A 27,852-nucleotide genomic window follows, 5' to 3' on the forward strand; every position below is an offset into this window, starting at 1 on the left:
CTTGTACATTGTAACAGTTCAAGGTTTCTGTTTTTAAAAATAATCGCATGAGATGACTAGTTTCCTGACTAAAGAAAAAAAACAGAGAGATCTAGAGCAATCTTGTATGTTTTAATTATATTCCTTTTCTTTGTCTTTTTGTAAATTGATGTTTCCAGTGTTGGTTTACGAAGGATTATGCCTTTCAAAGCAAGTGTCAGTTTTATTAATTACATTTACACAACACTGTGGATAACAAGGATTTATGTCTTCCAGGGAATGTCATCATATGAAGATCAGGAAGGATGGGAATATGCTTCTTTGATTGGCTGGAAATTCCACTGGAAGCAACGCAGTTCTGATACTTTCCGTCGAAGAAGATGGAGACGAAAAATGGCTCCCTCAGAAACACATGGTGCAGCAGCTATCTTTAAACTTGAAGGTGCTTTGGTAAGGGACAGAGTATCAAAAAAGTCTTTAAAAGTTCGTCCTGTTAACGTAGAGTAAATAAACAATTAAGTATATCAGCTGGTTTAGTCCTTGCATTGTTAGATTAATATATAACTGAGGAACTAATACAATGTATATTGTTTAAATTGTTTAAAGTCTGAAAGGAGCTATTGAAGTTGGAGTCGAGACTCTTGCATAACATGCTTATTTATTTTTCAAATTATTTTTGTTATTACATTATGTAAGATTTAGAGCAAAGAGCCAAATTACTAATGAGTCTTCTCGTCCAGTGAAAAGATAGCACAAGCTTTTCATGAACATAATTTAAATGTTTTAACACCAGGTACACAATGATGTTAATACAGAAACAACAGGCACGGAAATAGCTGCACCTGTGATGTTTGCATGTATAAACAACCAAGCACAAGAAAGGATAGCAAAGTGTTGGAGAAGCCAGAATGTTGTATGTCACAAATAGATAATCAGAATGGAATTATTCCTCAGGTTTTCAGTTGTAACACAGCTTCATAGATGAGCTCTAATTACCAAAATACAACTTGGAGCAAGTAAGGTGGGAAGGCTTCTTTGTTCTTCTAAAATGATGACTCTGAATGTGATTGTATAGCATTAAGAAAAGTTTGCACTTTCTTCTTGTTTTGTTTCTCTTTTGCACGAAGTGTTGGCGTAGGATTCATTGATAGCGTTTTCTTTCTCCAAGTAATTTGGTTCCAGAGTTTAAAAATTGCTGTTTCAGTTCCTCTTCTGAGTGTACTTCCTGGGCCATTGCTGGGATAAAGCCTTAAGAGCAGGTCCTTGCAACAGCACAGTGCAGAAGAGCTGCAGCTTCTCCATCAGTAAGAGCCGAGAGGTATCTCCAGAAATAAGACATTCTGTAAAGTAAGATGGAATGACTGCATCTCATTTCTGCACAGCTGCAATGGCAACAAGAAATGACCTGTGGACATAGTAAGAGTCTTTTAAAGTAAATTTACGCAGGAAAGTAAATTTCTCTTTGTCCTGGAGGAGAGACTGAAACCTGTATATTCCCACACACAGTCCACTTTTACGAGGTTCCTTTTATGTTTCTAAATACACAGTAACTTTTTTTTTCTTCATATAACTTCAGGGAGCAGACACCAGTGTTGATGATGAAGGGAAGAGTTCAGACAAAACCAGGGAGGCAGCTACAAAGGTGTTTGGTGCCAATACACCGCTTGTTTCCTGCTACTTTGACAGTAGGTTCTTTAACCATTCCTCTCTTGAAAATTATGTCAGTTTCTGCCTGGTATCAACCAGAATTGTACTTCCTTGTGGTTTACATCTAGGGTTATGTACCTTCTGTTATAATTACTGTCTGATCCTTGACTGGGCCCTGTTTAGACTACTAAAAGAAAAATCACAGCTAATCATTTCGATATTTCAGTCCGCTGTCATGCATTTTTAAAAGCCTGTATGGGACAGGAATTCTAAAGCCAACTCTGTTGCAGCACCTGAATTTTAGGCTGTCTTAAGTGATGCATTTTTAGCATTAGCGTCCCTCTATAACAACGCAGAGAGCTAAGCCAGCAGAGATTTATGTACAGTTCATTTTTTGCTGTTTTAGCTCACTTAACCATCTCAATGCAGGGTCAGACAAATGACTGACCCAGAGGAAGCACAAAGACCGTGTACTTGAGTTGGCAAACTGAGCAAAACTGTTTGCCAACCTGGATTGGCTTTAAATGCCTTGGAGTCACTGTCATGGGATTCACAAAAGCAGGGACACTGACATGGGAGCCACCAGCGTTAGTTAATAGGAACAGAGGCCAATCCCATCCACTCCCAAGAGTCAAAATCCTTTTTGAGGATCTCTGACTGGAACATTTGTCTTTATTTGGACTGTACAGAATTTTATCTCCTTGCTGGGAAATGGGTGTTTGAATCTTAAATCTTGTCTTTCAGAAGTTGAGGAAGATTATTGTGGTTTCTTTTAAATAAAGACCACAACAGGAGGAAAATGGCACCTTTTCCTGCCATAGTTCAGAGGTTTCAGCACATTGAGGCTATGAGTGGCTCAGACTTTTCCAAGGGCTGAAAGGGCCTTTTTTAAAGAAAAGCTTTAGTAACTTAGCCACATCCTATCCTGGGTTTGGGCCGCTCTTACATTTTCCTTTTAAGCTATTCCACTTGCCTGCAATGATTTATTTTTTTAAATCTTTTAGCCAAAGAGACAGAGTTGCAATTGGAATAATTTTCTAGAGCTAATAGCTAAAAATGTGAAACTCCCAAGTCCCTCCAGTGTGGTGGTGAATACTTAAATTAAGCACAGGAATGCCCAGCTCTTGATTCTCTTCAGAGGAGATAATCGGACTATTTCAAACAGGACTTTTTGAATAGAAGGATTTTTAGATGATCATACAGTGAAAAAAGCCCAAATAGCATTCATTAGTGGGTGTTTTTCATTTCTGCTAGAAGTTGTGTCGGAACAAATGTTCTCAGGTGCTAGCTCATTGGTATTAGTAAACTTTACACTAAAAAAGCAGAGCAGAAAAGTTACTACAGTGCTTGTGCTAGAGTTAAAATGGGTAAGGCATTTTTATAGACTCAATATCTTCATTACAGAATGTATAATGCAGTTAATCTCTTTTCATTCATTTGATACAGGAGTATATACCTACCACCTTCGGTGTTATGTCTACCAGGCAAGAAATCTCATGGCTTTAGACAAAGACAGTTTTTCAGGTATGGAAAAATCCTGGTAATGGTGCAGAAAACCCACTTCTGCAATAAACTAGTAACTTCATTTAGCTATAAAATACGTTGAATCCTTAAGGTTTGTGTGTAGGCCTCAGCTATTGAAACTACACCATAAAAGAAGTCTTGGCTTCATTCTGTGTGATCCAGATTTGGTTAGTACTGCCCCAGAGGCTGGCAAAAAAGAAGCACTCTTGAATGTGCAGCATCTGCTGCTGCCAACGGATTCTCAGTGAGGGAATGGGAATTCAAATAAAGTCTGAATTTCCCATGACCAATCCCTTCCCTGTGCCTTAGCTTCTCCTTCTAACCAAAGCCTACATACAGTTCCTAAGCTGTCCTGCAGGAAGCTTGCACACAAGCAAGGATGAAGCAAGCAGGATGGCTGTTATGTCACCAACTGCCTCTCGGTGTTTAATATTTTATATTAATTCATTACTGAGATGAACCTGTAGAAAACTACACTGTGCCTTACTAATAAACATGGCTTTTGTTTGTTTATACAGGTGTACCTGTTGCCCTTTTCTGTCCAGCTCTTAGGTATTCCAACAGTGTTGTATCTATTTGGTGTCTTCGTGGTCAGGCTCAGTCAATACTGAGATTCTCAAGTATTTAATTTTTGCTAATGAGAATTAAAATTCCACTGGGAAGTCAGAGAGCAATTTGAAATCAGATTCTGTAAGAATATGACTTATACTTCCTTTAAATAAGTTCAGCCAAAGATAAAGATTAAATGAGCAGCTTAGAATTTTCTCTCCCCATCAGCCCCCGTTTGCGTACTTCTTTCTCTCCCTATTTTAATTAATAATTGAGTAAGTGTAATGCATATTAATTTGTTACAGAAGACTTAGAGCTATAGCTCTATTTTAATGCTGTTTTCTGAAATGAGGGGAGTTTTGTACAGCTGCCTGTGTATTTGGTCTTACTTCAATATGCAGCACTTAAAAGCAATACAAAGAAATAATAACAATAAATGCCTCTAATGTGCATATGTAGAACTCAAGATGGGTACTTCAGATGCAGTCACACATAAACTAGAGCATCTACATTTTACTTTCCTCTAAAACTAGTTTGAAGAGTTAGCCAGATTTTGTAAAACTCTGATCAGGTACCTTCAGGTACCTAGCCAGGAGCTGTTTGAACTGACCTAAAGATAACCTTTAAAATAGCCTCTAGTCTTTAGTGATTGCAATTTGTATAGGAAATGTTAATGACCATCATCAGATACCTTCTACACAGCTCTGGAAGATTTAGAGACCTGCCAAACGCTGTGCCTAGACCACTGTCAGCATTCAGCTTCACAAGAAGAGGTTGCTATAAATAAGCATGTTTGAACGCAAAGCTTGATCTGAGCAATATAGCCTGGGAGAATTTGTTTGGTGACTAGTCAGAACTAGAGTTATTTCTTTGTATTATTTATGAGGCTGTACAGTTGTATATCAATGGAAACAACAAAACAAAGCTTCTACAGACAATATTTAGTACAGCCAGTGTTTCTTTTTAGTTTTCAGGTTCTCTTTCTGATTTGCAAGATGTTTTATCATTTTCATTTATTACTCTGTTAATCAAGACTTGTGCAAAGGAAGCTGTTTAGTAATGAAATGGAAATTGCTCTATTACATGTAAATTATGTGTACGTGTGAGCTTTTATTTTATACAGAATGGCTTATAGAACTGGTAATGACAGAAGAAAAATAACTATATTGATAAAAATTGTGCTTGTGTGCCTTATGGCTTCATGGCGTTTTGTTTGCCTGTAACTATGCTTTTTATGATATTTCAGATCCGTATGCTCACGTGTCTTTCCTCCATCAAAGCAAAACAACTGAGATCATTCATTCAACTCTAAATCCTACATGGGACCAAACTCTTATATTTAATGAAATTGAGATCTATGGGGACCCACAGACAGTAGCCCAAAATCCACCTAATGTTGTTATTGAACTTTTTGACAGTGATCAAGTGGTACGTGAATGCTTTTTACCCTGATTGCTTTTATATTTATTTATATTAACTGAGAGTAACATTAATGGCTGTGATTACCTTTTTGGTTGCAGGGTAAAGATGAATTCCTTGGAAGAAGTATTTGCTCTCCCATGGTCAGGTTAATCCCAGAGGACGACATCACACCAAAATTGCTCTGGTATCCTGTAACAAATAATGGCAAAGCTAGTGGAGACATTCTTTTTGCTGCAGAACTTATTTTGAGGGACAAGGTATATATTTCTTACATGGGGAGGGTTGTGTGTGTATATATATATATATAAAATACAATATGATACATTATATATCCTTTCACAGTAAGTCATAGTATGAAGACTTGTCTTAATACTTGCAAGGTATTTTATTTAAGGAAGATGAAAGGAATCACTGCTCATGTCTGTGTCTGAACAGGGTGGCGCCAACCTTCCAATTCTTCCATCACAAAGAGCACCTAAGCTTTACATGGTACCTCAAGGAATCAGACCAGTAGTTCAACTCACTGCTGTTGAGGTATGGTTTATTCTTAAACTAACTGAATAAAAGTACAGTAATCTCGTCTTCTAGATAGTAAGTTTATTTGCTTCAGAAAAAAAAAATTGTAGTGATAAATACGATTTTTTAGATCTTTTTTTCTCTTAAGAGATTTTGAGTTTCATTTTTTCCATTTACTTTCCTAGAACAGCATTGCAGTTTAGTGTTTAATATTTTTCCGGTCACATCTTATTATTGAGAAAACTACATTTCTTCTTTCCTACTTTTTGAGTATCATACTATCATTGATATCTCTCCCACTTTTGCTTATTTTGGATTTTATTTTACAGATTCTGGCTTGGGGTTTGCGGAACATGAAAAACTACCAACTGGCACCTGTTATGTCTCCAAGTCTCATTGTGGAATGTGGGGGTGAAATGGTGGAATCTGTGGTGATCAAAAACCTCAAAAAGACACCTAATTTTCCATCTTCAGTTCTCTTCATGAAAGTTGTAAGTTGCAAAAAAATATCTACCAGCTGTCTATAGCAAAATCAATTATCCCATACTTTTAAAGGTCAAGGATTTGTTATGCAAGAATGAACAAAAAAAACTTGCATGTCCTTTTCTGACTTAGCATCAGGAATTTACTGAGCCTGAAAATTCTAATAAAGATCACGTAAACACTCTGTATAGTCATTGATTAATTACTGCACGAGATTGTGCGTATGTGTGTATGTATATATATTTATTTATTTGAAAAGGCATCAGTTGACATGTAGGAAAGGCTGCTTTCCTACTGCTAGGATAGGAGCTGTGCAAGAGTCAAGAAAATTCAACATTTGAGGCAATTAAAATTCTTCTTCTATTGAATCATAAGACTAGAAATTTTCATTCCCCATAGAGCTGTAGAACACAGTAGTTCAATATTAAATAAATGAAGTAACAACTCTATTTTAGGGGGGAAGTCGTTATTCTTCATTTTCTTTCTGTTTGCATTATAAACAAACTCTGACCTTTCATTTTCAGCTTTTGCCAAAAGAGGAGTTATACAGTCCATCTCTTGTTATTAAAGTGATAGACCACAGACCTTTTGGACGGAAGCCGATCGTGGGACAGTGTACTATTGATCTGCTGGAAAGCTTTCGCTGTGACCCCTACACTACTAAAGAAGACATTGCACCACAACTGAAAGGTAGACACCTGGAAAATGACAAATTCTGCTTTCTTATGAGATGGTAGAATAATCTAGCTTCAGTGTTTACTCTGCGTACTATACTGATGAATAACCGTCTCTTGTTGTGTGCTTATTTGGAGATAATGTGATATGAAAAAAACCCCATCTAACTCTTAGTACAATATTCTGTGGAGCACAGGAGGACAGAATACAAAGGCAAGTCCACTCTCTGACTTAGTGTGCTGGTTCCCTGAATTTCCTCTTTACTGTCAACTTGGAATTTAACTACCTGCAGTTACCCCTGCACTAAGTACCAAAGTAATGATCCAGTATTCCAGCAAGAATGCTATGAATACAATGCTGACATTTTTCTGTATATTTTTTCACAAGTTTTACTTTTTTTTTTTTAAACTCTATATATTTGAGAAATGTTTGTGTACCCTGCACAAAATACATTGTGTATTTTTAGCAAAAATGGCAACTACTTGCTTTCTTCAGAGGATCAGACATAGAGCCAGTGAATTATTTTACATCTTCTGTAACTGTTTGGATTTCAAAATGGAATAAGGTATTTAATAATAATTTTTTTCCTACACCATATTTCCTTAATAAAATCTTTGCCTTACAGTTAGTCTGCTCTCTGCTGCACCTCGCCAGCATACGATAATTGAAATGGAAGACAGACAGCCACTGCTAGCAGCTCAGGTAATCTTTGAAATTTGATGCTTGACTTTCTTCTTCAGATCTGTGATTTCTGAGAAACTCTCTAAACAGCAAAACTGTCAGAAACATAGGCAACCTGCTGGAAAGCCAGATGGAACAAAGTTAATTTGTGACAGAAAGCAAAGGAAATAGATTAATCACTTTAACCTCGATTTTCATATAGTAAACATTAAACTATAGCTTTCTGTGCATGGTAAAGTTCACCCAGCAGCTTAAGAATTAATTCACTTGTTCAACAGCTACTGAAAGCATGTGATAGAACATTACTCCGTTGTCCACTGGTGATGGTTAGAGCAGTCTGATCTTGCACAGATTAAATAAAGGAGTATAGAATCAAAGCCATGATGACACAGGCCTTCAGCCATTCATGTTATCAGTTGTGGCTTTGCCTCTCTTACCATGAAGTCGTTCAAAACTGGTACCAGTGAAACAATTTTTTCTGCGCTAACACTTCCTTTCTTTCCTTTTCTCTTGCGCCTTGTGAATTTCTCTACTGCTCTGATTCTTTCAGGACTACCACAATACAATTTTACTTTCCAGGTAAAAAATAATTCTGCTTGCAGGATTTCGCTTCTGACAAATTCCAGACTGTATATTTTCAAGGAAGAATTTTCAATTATTTTAGGAATGTAAAATGTTCCCCTTACTTAGAAGGTGTTCTCATAAATTTCTGATGACCTGTTATTTTTAAGGAAGCACAGAAGTTGTTCCCTTTAATACAATGATTTTGCAGGCTCTTAATCCACAACTTTGACTTTTAAAAAATGCAAAATTCTTTATTTTGTTACAGAGGTCCCAAAGTAAATGCTACTGAATTTAAACTTTTGAACTCTTACTGCTATTTGAGTATGTTATTGATTGCGTTGTTCTCTTCCCTCATTTCTTCTTCTGTATCCTTAATGTCATGATACTCAGACTCACAAATATCTTCTAGACCGCGTTCTTGTATTTACTTTTATCATGTAAATTGTCCTTCATACTTAATTTTTAAGTCTCTAACTTTTATCTGAATTAGGCCTTCTATTCTAACATAAATGCTTTATAGCTGGTAGAGAGGATTTTTATTTCCTTGAAAAAAATTAAGAGATTAAATAAATAAATAAAACTTAGCACCTTGAACTCAATGGCAAAACTGACTGAATTTGTGTAGTTGATTTCAACTAAAAGGGGAAAAATTTTAAATGCTATATAAGGTGAAACACAATTTCTTTTAGTTAGACATCATCGGAGCCAAATATACTGTGATACTAGGTACAGCGATAGCATCCAGATAAGAGAGGAAAGAATATTCAAAACAATTCAAATTTAAATAAGTACAACTCTGGAAAGTGTAAGTGATATACAGATAATACCCTGAGAAAAATGCCAAAATTTCATCAATTATATTCCAATTTCCAGTGTTTAAGCAGTATGTCAACAGCACTTGGCAAAATGGCTTCTCCAACAACAGTGCATGTATGTATGTACCAAGCTAATGCATGGAGATGAGCAGAGCAGGGTCGGATGGGGGAAGAATGTGATGTGGTCATGAGGCTGTTCTTCTCTTGCCAATTATTCCATAGAGAGATTTTGGAGGAGATGATGCTTGTAAATCTAGTATGATTAGTTACATATATTCAGGTATCCTTCTGAAAGCCTTAATGTGTGTATACAATATGTATGCACTACTAAAAACTTTTTTTGTGCCAACTGTTTTGGAATCTATGTACCAGAATTAACAGGAATTATTCAGTCACACTATTAATATTTAAACTTTGTTTAAAAGTCTACTTTCTGGAGAATAAAATAAATCTACAGTAAATAACGTTTACGTGTTTTCAAGTCTAAGTTTTCTAGGGATCCACTGTACCTCTTAATTTTTTTTTCTGTAATTTCAGGATGTTCAAAAAGCTAATAGTTCAGTGTTAGTGTCTTGAAAATTTCATGTACAGCAATCTCCAGTGAAGTCACTGGGTACATTAAAAAAAGGACAGGAACCATTACGTGATCTTTACCATGTGAATATTTCACTCCAAAATCTCAAATTTATCATAAGGTATTTTATTCTGTCTTCTGGTATTCTGTTAGCATATCCTACTTACCAGTTTTAGTAACAATAATACCCAAATATTGAAGATTTACTATTTGCTTTGGGAATTTTTAAAGGTCTTAAGGTTTTGATTTTTTTTTCTTAACCTCTTCTTCCCAAAGTTACCAAGTGCGTTATTTGAGGAGACATTTGAAGGTATATCAACAGGAAAAAAAAAAAAAAAAAAAGACCACCCACAAACCCTAATTTAAACTCTTGCAACATTATGCTTTGATGAAAGATTCAGAGTTCTACACAGTGTATTTTGTGAAAAGGCTTTAAATTGGGAGTTTAAATTATTACTGCATAATTATGCAAGCTACCCTTCATGTTGTCAGCATTACAAAGCAGTGTTTAAACAGAGTCAAATTTAAATACGGCAAAGTATTCAAAATTACCCATGAATTCCACCTGTAAGTTTTGCAAATCACTAATGGTACAGTTTCTAAGAATAAATCACTCCAATTGCCTTTAGAAAAATCTGACAGTACCATGTAGATCTGAAACAATTACGCTGTATTTCTGATTCGAAGTTAGACAAGACTACTGAAATACAGGAGACCTGAACATCCCAGCAAGATAATTATTTACGCAATATAAACGGGAGTAAATGAGTATGATATACCAGAGTGATGTCCTGACCTATTGATGCACTGGGCTTATGTTCATAAAATGTTTTGCATATTTCTTCTGCTTTGCACAAAAATGTATGGATTATACCTTTAAATTAAAACACAAAGTATGGTATATAAGCACTAGCACAAATCACACTTGGTAATCATGGCTTCCAAACGGGATGGTTGCTCTTAATGGACTATCGGGTCATAATTATGGTATCTGTGATTTAACAGGTGAAGCATTTTGAATTGTGCGGATTGTTATTACACTTACACAGATAAATCTATAGATGCATATACTGGTTGTTACTGTACTTTATAATTGTTCGCATTTTTTTTTCAGACTCCTGAAAATGTACAGCCTGTAAACAATTGAAAAACAATAGTAGAAGGAAAAGGGAAAAGGCTGTTGAGCATTAGCAAATTGTTTTATAAAGAAGTAAATATTTACAAAGGGCAAAAAATCACTTGAATGTTATGTATGTGAAACTTGTTTGGAAAAGAATCTCTGGAACAGATTCCATTTAGTAAGTTCTCTTACAAACACTTTTCATCTGAAATGCATCAGATCCAGTGCTCTCTGCAAGCGCAGATGAAAGCAGGGAATGATGTTACTGTGGAAATCAGTAAATTGAATCCAGAGTGTAACCTGCAATGATACAGTAAGAAAACCAAGTTTCTCAGTTCTGTGAACTTCTGTGAAGAACAAAGCAGGGTAATAATGTCTTACAGTCCTGAAAACCTACCTTTTAAAATTTGTTATATGTATGCTCCAGTTTAATATCTAGGACATGTTGACAGCAAGGAAAAAAACCACAACACACAAAAAAACCCACACGTGATGTCTTAATAGTCTTCAAAAGTATTTATAAATTATTGATGTTAGTAACTTACTTTACACAGATGCTGTATACAAACCCCTAAAATTTAAAGCCTATTTAACTGTATAAAATTCTACAAACCATACCCTTACCATCATTTTTATTTTGCTCTTTTTTTATGAATTGATCCTCATGAGCAGCTTACGGAAAAGGTAACGTATATTACTTTTACAAATCTACGCATTGCTTTCTTGTAAATGATATCTCCAGTTGAAAATCAGTATATCAATACAGCCTCCTACATGAGCGTTCTAAATGTGTGGATGAGAACAGTAACCTCTAAAAATATTTGACATAAAACCTACAAACAACTTGTAAAATGGTAAATTCAGTAAAAATATGCAAGACTGAAATAATAAGCCCTAGCTATTAAAAAAAATACAGAACAAATGGACGTTGAATGATCTGTATAACACTTTTAAGATTCTCTTTAAGTACAAAAAATCTCAAAAACTTTTTTAAATTTACACAGTGGATACTATTCATTCCATTCATTCACAGGGAATGAATACTATTCATTACCAATTGAAGTATGTTTTCAGGGGCAATTATATTACTCAATCCCTATAGATAAATACAGAAAATAATCATTTTGTTGAACAAAGTGATTATCAGACTTACATAAATCAAAATATAAAAAGACCCTACAGAAGTACTGTCTTGGTGGAATGTATAGATTGCTAGCGTCGAGGGTTTCATGAGGCTCACAGAAGTATTATCTTTAAGAGGGCAAGACTCACTGCTTCTTTTCAACTGCACATGGTAAACATGAAGGTAGATCGCCAACTGCAAGATTCTGTCATGACACAGACAATCTCCACTGGTTTTAATGGAACGATGTATGGTTAAAGCAGTTACAGGTCTGTCCCTGTGCTACTATATAGCAACAGTTTTGAAATGAATGGGAAAGCTGAAAGCAAGCTAGTACATTTATCTCTCAGGAAAAAGTTTTCAACACGTTCAGTGTAGTTTTTACCATCATGCAGTTCCTGTAGTGAATACCAGGTATGATGGTGGTTTTTCTTAACAGCTGACACAATGGTGGCACCAGCTCAGTGCACATTCCCTTCCTCTGACTTAAATAATCTAGAACTTAGGGGGCCAGCTGTGCTGCACCGCCAGGAGATGGAGGAGAGAAATACATGCACCTCGGACATCAGTCCTTTGGGATAGGTAGCTGGATACCAGTAATTAATTGCTTCCTTGGAGACGGCTGTTGTTGACTATCGACACAGCTGGATTATAGACTAGCTACCTAAACCTGGGTAAGAGAAATGCCATCTTTTTAACCTAACATTTACCTTCTAATTCTCCTTCAGATGAACCTTTAATATTACTTAACTGATAATAAGAGTATACTGTCTTGTAGTATTCTTAATAGTTAATTTTTCTGCTCTACAGCATGATACAAAAGAGGCTTCATCTCCTAATAAAAGACTTTTTTATTTGCTTTCCTTTAAGGAGGAAGAAATTGTTGATTGGTGGAGCAAATTTTATGCTTCAGTAGGAGAACATGAAAAATGCGGACAGTATATTAAAAAAGGATATGACACTTTAAAGGTATTGCTCGGGATAAATTAACGTATCTCAATGTTTACAGGCCCAAAACCGGGTCAGAGATGTGCCCTTTGGTTTTTTTAAAAGCTCTTCAAAATTTAACTGTACACAATTTCCTGTAAAAGTCCATTATTAATTCATGTGGTGAAATGAAGGTTTCAAGAAGATATCTTTGCTTCTTTTCTATTTAACTAGGCTTAGTAAGATATATTAAGTATTAAGATTAACATTAGATGTATTAAGAGTTTAATCTAACCTTCAGTCAAATGGACTTTTACTCCACTAATTTGGCAGGCAGATCCTAAAGACATACACGTTGAGAAAGTATGAACAGAGAGGATCAGTACTTTTCCTGTCTGTTGGTTAAAAATTTGAAGCCAGACCACTTTAATTTCTCATCTAATACACCTAACAAAGAAGCTAAAAATAAGCTTGTGAAATGCTGTTTGCCCTGTTTTTAATAAGGCCTAAGTGAAGCTTGATAGCATGTTCTCCAAACATTGCATTTTCTTTCACTTCAGTGTAAAAATAAAAATAGTTCCAAATGCTTTGGTTCCTTAAGATATTTTATCAAACATACAATACGCTTTGCAATGCCACAGTGGTGGGGCTGATATGTATGATCATTTCTGAACTGCACTTTTTTCATTTTCCTTTTTCTTTTCTTCTTAAAAGGTATACGACTGTGAATTGGAAAAAGTACCTGAATTTAATAGCTTAACCGATTTCTGTGATACATTTAAACTATACAGAGGCAAATCTGAGGACAGTGATGATCCATCAGTGGTCGGTGAATTCAAGGTAAATTTCAAATAATGTGCAATTACCAAATGCTAGATGCAGTCTTTTGTGTGTAAGTGGTTATCATTTAAGTAAGTCTGCGTGCAAGCGTTTCAGTGCATTAATAGGACCACAGATGCTTGTAACTACGGAGGTACAGGCCCTCCTTTTTCAAGGAGGGTACAGCTACACATTGCTTACACTAAATGTGATACGTGTTGATTTAATTTAAAAGAAATACTGTTCCTGCTAATGTGATCTTCCCTGGTACCAGATAACCTCCTGAACAGGCCTAAAGTTTCATCTGCAGATGTTTTGAGGAAGTACATTTTTAGAATTAATTTGGAAAAGGTATTTTGTACTATTTCTGTGAATCTGCCTATGACTTCTAAAGATTAAAGTGATGTTAACATTGTACGTAAACCAAACCAAACCAAGAAAACAAAAAAGAAACCCCCACACCCAAACTTTATAAATTATGCTTTTGGAGAGGGGTGTATTGTAACATATTCTCAACTGGAGCAAACCATGTAACTATGTTGAAAGCAGAAGAGCTGTATTGATTTAAATCAGCTAAGGATACAACCTCGCCTTTGTAGGAAGCCTTATCCAAAACCCGCTAAAGACTTCTAAGTAACTGTCAATCAGGCTATAATTTTGCTACGTGCATTTGTTGGATAAATAGAGAAGAAACCTACAAGAGTGACTTTTCTACATTTATCTTGACTGTCTTTGTATTATTTTTTAGGGATCCTTTAAAATCTATGCACTACCTGATGATCCCACTATTCCGGCTCCTCCTCGCCAGTTCCGTGAGCTACCAGACAGTGGGCCTCAGGAGTGTATTGTGCGAATTTATATTGTTCGAGCTCTGCAGCTTCAACCCCAGGATAATAATGGGCTGGTGAGATTTTTTGGGTTTGGAATGTCTGTGAGCAAACTCTGCTCTAATGTGTTTTAAATAAAGTTAATCTTGATAACTGTAACTTAACAATATTTTTTTCCTCATTTTAAATAGTGTGATCCGTATATAAAAATATCCCTAAGTAAAAAAGTAATTGAAGACAGAGATAATTATGTGCCTAATACTCTCAACCCAATTTTTGGCAGGTAACAAACTTTTCAATTGTTTGTATTTTATTATGTTTTCCTATTGTTTTTAAAGATGAACCAGTATTTGCAATATCCAGTACTCTAACCATAGTTATATACTGACAGCTAATTATGAGTAAAGTTGCATAAGGCATTTCTCTTTGAAATCATTGGACAGCACAGGTTTGACTAGTTTAATTTTCTGTATTGCATGGGTAAACTGCACAAAGTCAAACAATGTATGTATCTTAAAACTGCCCTGTTTTATGCATACAAGAATAACAACATATATTTATAGAATATGGAAAAAGTTTTACCTCTGAAAAGTACTTAGATGTCACGATGAGTAATCAGTTTAACGTGTATTCCCAGTACACTGGTCTTTCCTTCAAAGGCTAATGATATCTTTGAAAGATATGAAGAGAAGTTAGGAATGAAGAGGTTACATTATCTTTATAACTACTAATGAAATTCTGGGTCTGCTTTAGTGTCTAGAGTTAGAGGAGGATTTTGATAAATTAGGAAATTAGGAAAGGAGGACTAGAAAGATTACAAAAAATTTGGAAAGCATACTTTGCAATGATGTAATACAGGATTTCAACTGTTCAGATTACACAAAGGAACAGCAAAGAAAGAGACTTGATTATAGGTACAAAGTACCTTAAAAATGTGAAGGTTTTCCAGAATAATTCTGGAACTTTAAAAGGTATGATTAGAAGTAAACCAAACCAAATTGAAAAAAGAAAAATGCAAAGAAAAATTAACCATGGAATAGTTTACCTTAAGGGTAATGCGTTCAGCAGCAGTAGAAGCTATCAGGCTGCATATCTTGAAAGTAAATTCAGAGAATTAATTTGAGAAAACTCTGCAGTCTGTTTTGTATAGGACAGCTAGACAACAAAATAATCGCATCTAGTCACAGAAGCTAAACATTTGAACCATATTTTTTAAGGCTCCAGCTATGTATTGCAGTAAAAAAAAAAATCTAATCATATAGAAAGTATGGATTGAACAGCGATCCTTTTTACAGAGTGGCTGGCAGAGCCACACTAGTTTCTTTCTCAGTCCCAATTCAAGCTGCTGCACAGAAAATGTCTCGGTAACATTGTGCAGAAAGAAAGGATGCAGTATCCATAGGAGTACAAAATTCTGAAGAGGGGCAAACAGAAATTGCAGCATGAGTGGTAACTGCTTCTACATCTATCAGCATTGGAAGCATCCCTTTATATGTAACAGCTATTGCTCAAAAATAAAGCTAAAAAGTGGAATTTTTAAGGTTGAGGGGTTTCTTAAGTTTAAAAATAAGAAGTATTGCTCAAAAGAGCAATAGCGTTAACTGGACATTTTTATGTTTAGAATGTATGAACTCAGCTGCTTCTTGCCTCAAGAAAAGGATCTGAAAATTTCAGTCTATGACTATGATGCATTGACTCGTGATGAAAAAGTGGGTGAAACCATAATTGATCTTGAGAACAGATTCCTTTCTCGTTATGGATCTCACTGTGGCATCCCACAGCAGTATTGGATGTAAGTCATTTCAGTCTATTGAATTTTTTTTGTGTAAGATCTAGTACCCGGTCTTTGCAAAAAAACTGGGCTTCCTTCATCTTAAAGATACGGTTACAGAACAGTGCTGTGGCTTCTCATGGGTGTGTGTTGTGCTCGCTCTATCATCTGAATTCCAAGTTAAGCTGCAAAGTCTTCAGAAGAGCCTTAACTGGAAACCATGATGTCAGACATTCTAATAGTCTCTTTGTACAGTAATGTGTGTTGTTTCTGTCCAGAGAACACACACTTCAACAGAATTTTCTGACTTATTCATGGAAATATGAAAGCATCTGTTAGCATACGTTATTTTGGTGTGTAAAGAAAAAAGCACTCTGTCTTGGAAGGTAATTGAGCTGGTACAAAATTGTGTCACTGTATCAAATTCTAGTGGCCTCAATCTAGGCAGTTAGAGTGCTGCTCTTTCTGAAGGAGTTTAATATTTACATGACAAATAAAATTTACATGACATGTAAATGCCCTGAGTAATGAATAACTGTAGGATGTGTTTCTGTTGGTTTCCTAAAAGTTCAGGTGTGAATACCTGGCGTGATCAACTAAAACCAACCCAGTTATTGCAAAACGTAGCCAGGTTTAAAGGCTATGCTCCTCCTGTCCTCTCTGAGAATGGCAGAAAGATTAACTACGGGGGACAAGACTATACTTTGGAGGAAGCGGGTGAGCTTGTTCAGTTATTTTATATTTGTCTTCAATTCATATTGATACAAACATAAAACTGTTCAGTTATTTATGGAAAATTAGAAAAGAATCTGATTTTTTTTTTTATTTTGAGCACAGTTTTCTGCTCAATTTTAAATATCTGTTTTGTTTTGTTTTTTTTAAAGTTCAAATGCAAATTCTGGTTCATAAGCCCCTGTTCTTTTTCCATTTATTTTATTTCAGAAGCCAACAAAATTTTGCATCAGCATCTTGGCCCAGGTGAAGAGCGGCTAGCCCTTCATATCCTCAGAACCCAGGGTTTGGTACCCGAACATGTAGAGACCAGGACCTTATATAGCACCTTCCAGCCCAACATCTCCCAGGTACTATGAACTCTTTTACTTCTGGTTTCTTGAACGCAGAAACGAGCATTCCTGCATTTATATCATGTCGTCAATAGAGCGGTATCACTCAGGGGGAAGAGGGCTGCAGATAAATATTCCTTGGCTGAGAAACTAAAGCAGGTTAGTCTAAAAACATAACAAACTGCAGTTACGTTTTACCATTAAGACCTTCAAATGACACCTTGAACATTGACAGAGTGGAAACTGGGGAAAATTTATTTATTACTTTGTTACTGAAATAAACTGGAATGTCTGTTTAATACCTCAACAACAACAAAGGAGACCACCTGGCTCAAGAGCTTCCTCCCTACATTTAACAAGTGAGACCAAACTTGTCGTTTCTGTGCAAGGCCCAGAGGTGCTAGTTTAAATACAAAGTCTTATACTGGACCTCTCCGTTAGAGAGGAACAAAGGCTAACATATGTTTGTTTTCTAGCATTTCCTAATTCACCAGTGGCTGGTTTTTTAGGAAAGTTTCTGCAGCAAACAGAAAACTTACCTGCAAATATAAAGGGGCTTGCATTTGAGACAGAGTATAAAATCTGCAGTGGTTGCCTTACCTCAGAGCCTAGACTGACCATCTACACGGTGTAGGCCACCTGCGAACTGTCAGCCACATGGATGACACTGTACTTGATACCACCTCTGAGAGAACAGAAACTTGGGCCTACAGAATGAGAATTATTTAGGCACCTACCTTGCGCTGAACTCAGTAGGAATTAACATCCCTACCATCTTCTGAACTCTTGACATTATTCATTTGAAGCAGCTCGTGTAACACGAGGGGTTAGGCTTGCTGCTGTCTGAATTCTGTAGAAGTTCTGACATCGGTAACATGATTGAGCTCTGCTCTGTGGCTAAAATATTACTAAGCATGTCAATAAGCAGTTCCATGGAATTAACATGACAAACTTGTATGCAAAAAACAATCCCTCGTCCATCTTCTCCACTGCTACAGGGAAAGCTCCAGATGTGGGTCGATGTTTTCCCCAAAAGCTTAGGACCACCAGGCCCTCCCTTCAACATCACTCCCCGAAAAGCCAAGAAGTGAGTATCTGTATGTACTACACACCATCTGGCAGCCCTGACAAAGGCAATGCAATTCTCTTTCCCCAAACATCTTCTCTCATAGGTATATCTTGCGGGTGATTGTCTGGAACACCAAAGATGTTCTTCTGGATGAAAAGAGCATCACAGGGGAAGAAATGAGTGACATTTACGTGAAGGGGTAAGAGCTGTCATGTAACACTTACAACTGAATGGCTTTCAGAATGTCCTGGGAATGCCTAGACCATGGGTTCCAAAGATGATTTGGTTCAGCCAAGTCAGTGCACACTACAGCCTCTGAAATAGCGCTAACGTCAGAGAAGTACACAAGTATTACGAGATAAAGCATGACCAGTTAATGTGCAGCGAAAGATCCCAGAAGTTCACCTCTTGAGATAAGAAGCAACTGAAAAGATAGCTTTAGTGCTGCATAACCTGGATTCGTACTTGTTATGTTTCCTGGTCTTACTATGTCAAAAAAATCAATAGAAAACAGAGAAATATACTACCAGGCTATTGATCTAATTTCTTCTAAAAAAGAAATTAAAAAACCCCACCAACAACTTACCACTGATATAATAATACACTTAGCAGATTAAATTCAGTTCAGATGTTCTTAGTTGCAGTTCCAAATTGGAACCAAACTGAGAAAGGATGTGGAAGTTTCCAGCCCTCTGTGAGTGACACTTACAGCTTGCTTGCAACCACTTGATGACGTGGTTATAGTACAAACAAGCACCAGTGTCGTCCTACTGCAAACACCAGACACTTCTCTCTGTATTTCCAGATGGATGCCTGGTAATGAAGAAAATAAGCAGAAAACCGATGTTCACTACCGATCGTTGGATGGTGAAGGGAACTTCAACTGGAGATTTGTGTTCCCTTTTGACTATCTCCCGGCAGAGCAACTCTGTGTCGTTTCCAAAAAGGTAAGTATTTCTAAAGATTTCAATACTTGGAACCAATTGTAATTAGTCTGATAATTTTGTACCTACATATTAAAAGGGACGGTTTGGCTCAGTTCTGTGTACTTCTCTCACGCTGCTATTGTAAACAGATTCAGTTTTTCCTTTGCACTGGGAATAAAACACTGGCAACAGTGGTCTCCTCTTAGCAAGGACAAGATTAGATCCTTAATACTTCCACCAACCCCGGAATTCACAAGTACTAACAGACCACAGCGTTGAATTTTCATAAATAACTCTAAAAGCTGATTGGGTTTTGGTTTTTAAAATTTTAGGAACATTTTTGGAGTCTTGACAAGACAGAATTCAGAATCCCACCCAAACTGATCATTCAAATATGGGATAATGACAAGTTCTCCTTGGATGACTACCTGGGTAAGACTTCTCAGAAACAAAATATTGTTGTCTCAAAGTAAGAGATAACACTGAACAATTTTAAATTATTGGCTAAGGATTGTTTTCACAAAATGAGCCACTGAGCATGCAAATACACTCCTGCTTTCCCACACAGTACAGGGTCACTTGTGCTCATGTTCACTCAGTAAAGGCCTACTTGCAGGTAGAACAAGATACTTTTCACTCAGCGTAAGCCCTATCACAAATTGCATGAAATGATAACGTGCATGAAAACTTAGTTTGCTTCTTTCTTTAAGCAAAATTACTTAAAAAACAAGAGTACTTCAAATCCAAGTATTTACATAAGACTATGATTTAGGCTAAGCAATCTACTTCACACCATTAATGATCCTTACCTTTTGTAGAGATGCTGCTCTACAGAAGACTCTCTGCCCTGTATTGAGACAGCTCCCAAGTCTTTAGCTCAGATGCAAACCTTATAGGCCTCAAAATCTGAAAGCAAAGAATTGATTTATAACTGTCATTAAAGTTAGCTAAATCATGCATTTAACTATGTCAAATTACATTATTATTCCATTGCTCTATTTGGTTATCTTCTGTTTAGGGGTGTGGGGAAAAAATTGTCTATTAAAAATTAGGTGATCTTGCATTAAAAAAGGGGGGACGAGAGCTTGCCAAGTCCAACTGATAAACACCAGTGCTTTCGACACCAGCAAGGTAAGCTTAAACCAGCCTGTCCCACAACATCCTTAGACAAACAAGAATGTAGCGTATGTTGGTTGTTTTTCCTGTATAACATGTTTAGAGATAGGAAAGGTTGATGTTGAACCACTGTGCTCTATGGTTGGTTCTGTAACACGGTGTTTATTTTCTCATCCATCTCCTAGGCTTTGTGGAACTCGATTTACATAAAACAATCATTCCAGCAAAAGTTCCAGAGAAGTGCAATATAGACATGATTCCAGAATACAAGGCAGACAGTCCTCAGAAGGCTCCCAGGACTGCCTCTCTCTTTGAACAGAAATCCATGAAAGGATGGTGGCCATGTTATGTTGAAAAGGATGGTGTCCATATTTTAGCGGTATGATTATTAGTTCTTTTAAAAGTACTTAAAACGTGCTTACCTTATTTTCAAATTCTAAACATTGATTGTAAAGGGTACCCCCCACTCAGCTGTCAGCTTCCAGTGAACAGACAGGGGAGAAATGAATAGAATATTTCATGCACAAGTTCAGGCACTTTGCTCCATAAACAATTTTTGGTTTTAAAGTATGAGTTTATAAACAAAATTAATCTAAATATTAACTTTGTTTAACTTGAAGGACTCTGGCACCAGTTAGAGTCATGTTACCTCACTAAAGCAGCCACAGAGTTATTGTGTGGCTTACCATATTATTGCTTAGGAGAAACACAAAGTGTCCTAAATGCATTAGAGACTAAAGTTTGAATGTACAAAGCATTTTTGTACACAGCAAATATAACTTACATACTGGAAAACCCTGACTACCTTCGTGATTATGAGGGCAATCATATGACCCAATGCATTTTAACGTGTTCTATGAAGAATAGAAATGGACATGTGTCACTTCCTAGAATATTAAGCCTTTCAATTGTGTCGAGTTCTTCTTATGTTTTTGCCTTTAAATTTTAATAAATGAGGAATAATATTCAGAAACATATATCAACCTCAGCAATATAAAAAATGAGATGCTTAGTCATTTGGAAAAAATGCAGTCCTTGGGTTATTCTTGAAAGAAGAGTTGTTTTTGTTTTGCAAAATTGGAAAAAACCAATGTATAGCTTAAAACAGAACTACAAATGAATTAGCACAACAATTTTATGTACTGTGATACTTTTTTCGGTCATTCTCTGACACTCTGTTGTGACGCTGTCATCGTGCAGAAATAAATATATTTTGAGAAGGAAGTGGAAAAAACACAGATGCACACAGTGAGCTGACTCCAAACTGCTGTATAAGTACCGAACAGGCAGCATTAGTACTGTTGCAATAAGGTGCTTGTCTCATGCCACTTGTTTCCTAAAGGGTAAAGTCGAAATGACATTGGAAGTTGTCAATGAAAAAGAAGCTGAGGAAAGGCCAGCCGGTAAAGGAAGAGATGAACCCAACATGAACCCCAAACTAGATCTACCAAAGTAAGATATTTTTCTTTCGCTAGTTGGAGAAATAATAAATATCTAGCCAGTATGATGTTCTTGACAAAATCTGCATGCAGTAAAGGATCCATCCTTTGCAAAACTTAACTTACAGAAGCCAGTCTTGCTTCTTTCTGCAAGCATTGGGATAAAATGCAAGGTGGTTTGAGTATTAATGGCACACATTTACTGAAACTGCCATCTTACATTACAAAACTGTTTCTTTCAACCTCCAAACCGGCATGTTTTAACGTGTTATGTTCTCAGGCTTAAGTATTCCCTGTCTTTATAGTATGAGTAATACTTGTTTCTTTCAAAATGCAGCCGACCAGATACTTCCTTCCTTTGGTTTACAAATCCCTGCAAGACAATGAAATTTATTGTGTGGCGCAGGTTTAAATGGCTCTTTATAGGGCTTATCATCTTGCTGATTTTACTCCTGTTTGTAGCAGTACTCCTCTATTCGTTGCCGGTAAGAATTTTTACATGTTACTGTTCTTCAGCTTATATGTGAGTCATCAACAGGGTGACTTCCTTAATTCAGACAAAAGATTCTATCAACTCAATTTTAGCAGGGAGATAGGGATTATATCCTTAGAGCTATAAACAATTTCAACTGATTAAGAAACAATTAAAATTTGTTAGAACTAACCTATTAACTACAGAGGGACCAAGTGAGTGCTTTAGAAGTGTTAACATACAATTAAAAACAGTTAATAGATTGGCTAGAGTCTGGATTTCAGTCTACTTTAGTCTGAAATATCGTGCTCATTTTTACTGTATTTTAACTGAAATTACCATACCCTGAATATATTCTGATCCATTTTAGTATCTTAAATGTCTTTTACAAAACTACACCAAAGTATTTTGTGTACAACTTTTTACCTCTGTTGCTTCTTCCCTCCTTCCCCAACAGAACTATTTGTCAATGAAGATCGTGAAACCAATTTAAAGAAGACTTTCTTTTTTTACGTCATCTTTTTAAGCAGTAATAAGGTTTCGCCTCAGTCTGTGGACCAAATTGGGCAAGGCTCTCCTTCCTTTGGAACTGTAAAATAGAGAAGTAAGAATTTAACCAAGGATAGCCAAGGTTCAAGAGGTCACGGCAGGTGTTTTGAAAAAACAAAAGGATAAACCCCCTCATGCTTCATGTACATTTTTTTACTTCAGTAGTATTAAACATCATAGCAAAGTTCTGACTTCCTTGCTTTCAAACTCGATTTTTCATCAAAATCACTCAAGAGGCTGCCTACTATTGCTCTCTCCATTTTTTATACTTCCTTTTCAGAATACCTCTCTATTGGACACACTTTGAAACTTTGCATTTTAATTTAATCAAAAACAAGCACTACTTATGTATACCAAAGAAACCTCACAGTGCAATCAAAGAACGGTCAGACATTGTTTCTAGAAAAGTTTTCAGCACCATGACGCTTAAAATTCTTTGTTGCTGCACTGCAGACTTGACAATGCTATGTATGTATCTTGACAACTGCATGCACAGAGAAATAAATACTACACTGTTTATTTGGTATAATTTACACATGTTTAAATAAACTTATCCACAAGTAAAATGCGAGTTTCCAGTTTTCTTTTATCAGTTGCAAAACTACAATGAATTAGGTATGATACAGTGTCTATCACAGGATGTAATGCCAGAACTACAGAGTTTAAGGTATTTTACTGCTGTTTTTACAGTGAAGAATAAGGAAATATTTCTGCGCAAAGTTCTAATGAATTTCATTAAAGTTGTGGAACAGTTTCACTATATTCCTCATAGTTAGAGTACAGTAAGAGGATACACAACTCGGATACAACCCCTGTTTGAAATCCGGTATGTGTGGGGGAAGTATGCCATTCAGCCTCTGTCTCTTCTCTCTAGGCACAGTAAAATATAATCTGCACTAAAAATCAGCTTATAGTCTGGGATTCTACCTCACTTTTGGAGAGCCAAAGCAGAAGCATCTCTCTGAACATTCTCTGGTGCTTGAAATGTAGGAAATCTGCAGCCAACCTGAAATCAGCGTTTTGTATGTTTGTCACGCTCTTGACTGGATAAAGACTTCAGCTGTCTTTAAGAAGATGACAAAAATAACTGCAGGAATGAATTAGTCTTGAAAAATCTCTGTATTTCGTGGCACATTTAATGCTTTCTTATAACACAGCACTGCAAAACAAGCATGCACGTGTCAGGTGAAATAAGTAAATTATACTGACTTAACTCTGTTGAACAAGCTAGTGTAAAGGTATTACAGGAAATAAATCCCAGATTGTGAAGTCCCAGTGGTTAGAGTGGAACAAGCAATAGTCATCCTGTCAAAAAGATAACAAAGCCCGTATTTTTTTGGTTGTTAAGAAACTCTCAAGCATCTTGCCCTGTGAATGAGAGCTCAGAATTGCAACTTATCACCACGCAGATGGATTGTCCCTTCAGTAATGAAGAAATAACGCTCCAGAAATAACGGGCAATTTGCATGAGCTAATGTTTTTCATCCACTATTAAAATCTGTCTCAGTCAATGCCATAAATCTGACAGATGGCAAAAATCACAGCAGCTTTATTTTCATTGTAAAACAAGAAAGCATGTTGCTTGAAATCATTGTAATTAGAAAGCATTTAACCCAGAAAACAATTATGAAAGGGAGTAGACACCTGAGCAAGCCTGTTCACCTAGAATTTGAAGAGAGGCAGGTACTGCCCTTCTGGGTTCGAGTTCACCCTCTTCGAAATGACTTTTTGTCCAAGCATGCACAGGCTTGATAGTATTGCCTAGTAATAGTGAAACTATTAAAAACCTGAAAAGTCTGAGAAGCCATTCCATCTCCCAACCTGCTCCACGTGCTCACAAGAAAGAAAAATCTCTTTGATATTTCCACACAGTGCTAGTCAAATCTGTAATCCCTGGTACAGCTGCTGTGCAGACTTTGGCATACAGTAGCTTTTTGCCTAGTGTAAACAGTTAGCAAAGGTTTAGCCCTGTGCAGGGAACAACTTTATGCTGCTTCTGATCTGCACTGACATCTGGGATGTTCACTTTGGCCAGGGCAGCTCGGTATGGCTCCCGTTGCCAACAACTGAGGTAAACACCCTTTGAGGTCACAGAAAAAAAGGCAGAACAGAGATGTGCCTGATCAGTCTCGTAACAGGAAGTTACTTGACTCCACAAGTTCCTTCTCCTATGAATTTGCTTTGCCTACACTGACAAACTGACAAATATTTTGGCTTGTGAGCTAATGGGGCCAGTTCAGCTGCACCCCTGTCAGTAAGTCCCTGATATACAGGCTCTGTGCTTCACAGAAAATATCTGGGTCTAAAATGACTTCTCCGCTCCGGGAAAAGAAAGTTTGCTGAGGCTACAGTCTCTGCACCTGCATGTCGTTCAAACGCGAGATGCCAGCCAGCTGAAACAGCAAGGGAAAGGCTAAACAGAAAGTGCTTTTAACAAAAAATGGCTAAATAACAGCAGTACATCACTTGCCAGCAGTATGTCAGAGCCCTTCTGTCTCTGACACCACGTAGCTTTAAATAGCAGCTGCACTCTTGATACACTCAGGTATGGAAGCAGCACATGACTCCTATAGATTGTTTGCTGTAGTCACCCCAAACCCTGACTACTGGAATTAGGCTGTAGGGAGGTTAACAGCTGCTGTCATGTACTTTACAGCTAGACAGATTGCACAAGGAAGAATCATCACGTAGCTCAAGAAGAAAAATGTGCACCTAAACCAGCTCAGTGTAAAATAGAGGCAATGAACTCCACACCCACAAGCCGTTCTTGCATTTCTTTGAACAACCACAAGATGGCATCCCAAGTCCCATGTGTTCACAAAGGCCTTGCAGTGCCTCCGGTTTGTTCTGATCCTAAATACATCTCACATACGGGGCTCAACAATAAGATACATTTAATAGTTAAGGGAAACACAGTCCCATCAAAGGCCATGACTTCTGAGTGTATTTGGAAAGCACACCGGCAAGCGCCTTTGGGAGCTCCTGTTGTCTGCAGACAGAGAGGGGCTCCAAGGCTGGGCCCCGCTGACGGTGCAGTTGTGCGAGCAGGGAGCACTGACGGGTGCAGTTGTGCGAGCAGGGAGCACTGACGGGTGCAGTTGTGCGAGCAGGGAGCACTGACGGGTGCAGTTGTGCGAGCAGGGAGCACTGACGGGTGCAGTTGTGCGAGCAGGGAGCAGGATTTTCCCTCCGCGCCACCAGGTGCCTGAGCACCCATGGAGCAGCCTGAAAGCAGTACCAAGGAGTGAGATGGCAGCGTTCAGTGCTGAACCTTGTGTCGAAGCTCAGCCAGTAAATAGCACTCAGCTTTGTGGTCACATATACACACAGGCTGTCACACATAGACAGGGACCAGAACTAGAAAGACAATTCTCTAAAGAAGGAAAACTAGAAAATTCTTTAAGAATTCTTTAAAAATTCATATGCAGGAAAGAAATGGGAATGCTCAATAGAAACAGCGGGTAGGCAAACTATTTAATAAAGTCAGATGTATCATCAGACAGGGAACAACAAATGAGCCAGAATATGCACGGTGTTGTATCAATCATAATCCTCACGTTCAAACTTCATATCTGATTTTACTACAGGTCTCAAAAAAGGCACATTATTAATGAATTATGACTCAAATGCAGACAAGGAAAGTAATCAAGAGCAAACAGGTAGGAGAAGGCCTCCTGTGCAAGAGAAGCTTAGGAGGTCAGCAATGGCCTGGAAAGGGACAGAGTAACAAATAACAGGTATCTAAAGTAAGCTACAGAGAGGTAAAGCACACATGAATTGGATGCCTTTCTTCAGGGACTATATTAGAACCATGCACTTTCACACATAAAGAATCCTTCTTCATCCTCAAAACCTTCAAACTAAAAGGCAGAAAATTTACAAAAGGTTAAAGGAGACAATTGAGTGCAGTTTTTAAGATAACTGTTGAACACACTGGTAGAGCATATTATTTGGTTTAGTAAGAACAAAGAAAAGCTGTAACACTTCCCTGCATTTACGTATTAGGACAATATCACAAAATACACCAGCTCTTACACTGCACCACATCCCGCACTCACGGGCAGGAATGCCCAGAACGGTGTGCCGCTCGCAGATAGCACAGTGCAACTGGGAGCAGGATTATATACTCACAGATGTGAGAGACGCCCTTCCTTGCAGAATTCCCAAGTCTTCTAGCCCTGAGTACATACTCCTTACTACTCGGGTTCTCAGATAAAATACCACGAAGAAGTGATCTCAGAAGATCACAGACCAGCTTCAGAGACACCATTCCAATGGGACCATGGCCTCACAATGCATTAGCGTTACTAACTTCAGATATTTATTCCTATTCGCTACCATGCCCTTGACTAACAAAATCAGACTTGGAAAAAATTGAAACACCACCAACCTCTTCCTACACCCTTTCTGATTTTTTTGTTTTCTAGTGTGGGCCAGTTTTCTTACTTGCTTCAAACCATAGTACTATGGTGTGTTGAAAGAAATGGTTTATGGCCTTGAGAAGAATATCTTAAGCTGATGTAGTCATCAAATAAAACATTCTCAAACTGAGTTATCAGCAAGTTCCTTTGCCCCAAGACTCTGTTTCAGGACTGCGGGCAGGCTCAGGGAGACAAGAATACATCCACTGAAGGTCATTCCTGTGCAGAAGAATTCATTTGCTCACAGGAGGGCAAATATAATAGGAAAAACTAAAAAAAAATAATAAAGTAACAAAAAAGTACTTAGCCACCAGTCCACATATGTGCCAAAAATGAGGATGGATATTGCAAACATGACAACTTACAAGTTGAGACAAAGAATCCTTTGAAAGCCCAACACTTACTCTAAATGTAAAAGACAGATATTAGCATAGCTAAACCAATGAAAGCTCCAGTTAGCAACAGAATGTCAGACATCACTACCTTGGAGAAAAGCACCAGGCTTCTGCAGCAAAAGTCCAGGTTTTTTAACCCTCCTTTCCTTGATTTCAAAGGGGAGAAACTTTGCAGAAGTATTTTGTATATGAACCTGCTCTGCTTTTACTCCCAGATACATGAAGCCTTTGTTTTAATTAACATAGTTAACAAATGTTTTCTTCAGATAGCTATCTGGCTGAGAACTGACAGCACAGTTAATTAGCGCCTTCACCGCAGCATGATATGCCCTTCCTTTTTGGGTGCAAGAAACACACACAGGCCTCCAAAGGCACCTCTAGGACT

General features: G+C 37.2%; 1 protein-coding gene and 2 long non-coding RNA genes across 6 annotated transcripts in view; 1 reads left to right on the forward strand and 2 right to left on the reverse strand.

Moving 5' to 3' along the window:
• The window catches only part of MYOF (myoferlin), a 72,138-nt gene extending 48,921 nt beyond the window's left edge, over positions 1 to 23,217 (forward strand). The window contains exons 30-55 of one of the 3 annotated variants that reach the window (XM_037400128.1): positions 256 to 429; positions 1,556 to 1,664; positions 3,073 to 3,150; positions 4,946 to 5,127; positions 5,220 to 5,378; positions 5,557 to 5,655; positions 5,967 to 6,128; positions 6,645 to 6,810; positions 7,421 to 7,497; positions 8,914 to 8,970; positions 11,222 to 11,233; positions 12,543 to 12,641; positions 13,314 to 13,439; positions 14,167 to 14,322; positions 14,437 to 14,528; positions 15,867 to 16,037; positions 16,585 to 16,733; positions 16,959 to 17,098; positions 18,079 to 18,167; positions 18,253 to 18,348; positions 18,955 to 19,096; positions 19,408 to 19,507; positions 20,377 to 20,570; positions 21,534 to 21,643; positions 21,968 to 22,115; positions 22,560 to 23,217. In XM_037400128.1, the coding sequence (XP_037256025.1) occupies positions 256 to 429; positions 1,556 to 1,664; positions 3,073 to 3,150; positions 4,946 to 5,127; positions 5,220 to 5,378; positions 5,557 to 5,655; positions 5,967 to 6,128; positions 6,645 to 6,810; positions 7,421 to 7,497; positions 8,914 to 8,970; positions 11,222 to 11,233; positions 12,543 to 12,641; positions 13,314 to 13,439; positions 14,167 to 14,322; positions 14,437 to 14,528; positions 15,867 to 16,037; positions 16,585 to 16,733; positions 16,959 to 17,098; positions 18,079 to 18,167; positions 18,253 to 18,348; positions 18,955 to 19,096; positions 19,408 to 19,507; positions 20,377 to 20,570; positions 21,534 to 21,643; positions 21,968 to 22,115; positions 22,560 to 22,595 (3,123 nt within the window). In that variant the 3' untranslated portion in view covers positions 22,596 to 23,217. Of the gene's footprint in view, positions 1 to 255; positions 430 to 1,555; positions 1,665 to 3,072; positions 3,151 to 4,945; positions 5,128 to 5,219; positions 5,379 to 5,556; positions 5,656 to 5,966; positions 6,129 to 6,644; positions 6,811 to 7,420; positions 7,498 to 8,913; positions 8,971 to 11,221; positions 11,234 to 12,542; positions 12,642 to 13,313; positions 13,440 to 14,166; positions 14,323 to 14,436; positions 14,529 to 15,866; positions 16,038 to 16,584; positions 16,734 to 16,958; positions 17,099 to 18,078; positions 18,168 to 18,252; positions 18,349 to 18,954; positions 19,097 to 19,407; positions 19,508 to 20,376; positions 20,571 to 21,533; positions 21,644 to 21,967; positions 22,116 to 22,559 lie in introns of those variants that run through there. The other 2 variants (XM_037400129.1, XM_037400130.1) reach the window with 2 other exon arrangements.
• On the reverse strand, positions 495 to 18,082 carry LOC119153534. The gene is made up of 6 exons (XR_005106160.1): positions 17,818 to 18,082; positions 15,291 to 15,338; positions 14,828 to 14,915; positions 10,742 to 10,849; positions 5,206 to 5,310; positions 495 to 1,384 (listed from the first exon to the last, which is right to left on the reverse strand). It is a non-coding gene; the product is annotated as an uncharacterized LOC119153534 (long non-coding RNA).
• On the reverse strand, positions 18,209 to 22,639 carry LOC119153535. 2 transcript variants are annotated; one of them, XR_005106161.1, is made up of 4 exons: positions 22,529 to 22,612; positions 20,614 to 20,669; positions 19,885 to 19,981; positions 18,209 to 18,295 (listed from the first exon to the last, which is right to left on the reverse strand). It is a non-coding gene; the product is annotated as an uncharacterized LOC119153535 (long non-coding RNA). The 2 variants fall into 2 exon arrangements; XR_005106162.1 differs by lacking the exon at positions 20,614 to 20,669 and having other exon boundaries at positions 22,529 to 22,639.
• Positions 23,218 to 27,852: the final 4,635 nt, after the last annotated feature.

This window comes from Falco rusticolus, chromosome 9 (genome assembly GCF_015220075.1).
Source record: "Falco rusticolus isolate bFalRus1 chromosome 9, bFalRus1.pri, whole genome shotgun sequence".
NCBI classification, from domain to species: Eukaryota; Metazoa; Chordata; class Aves; order Falconiformes; family Falconidae; genus Falco; species Falco rusticolus.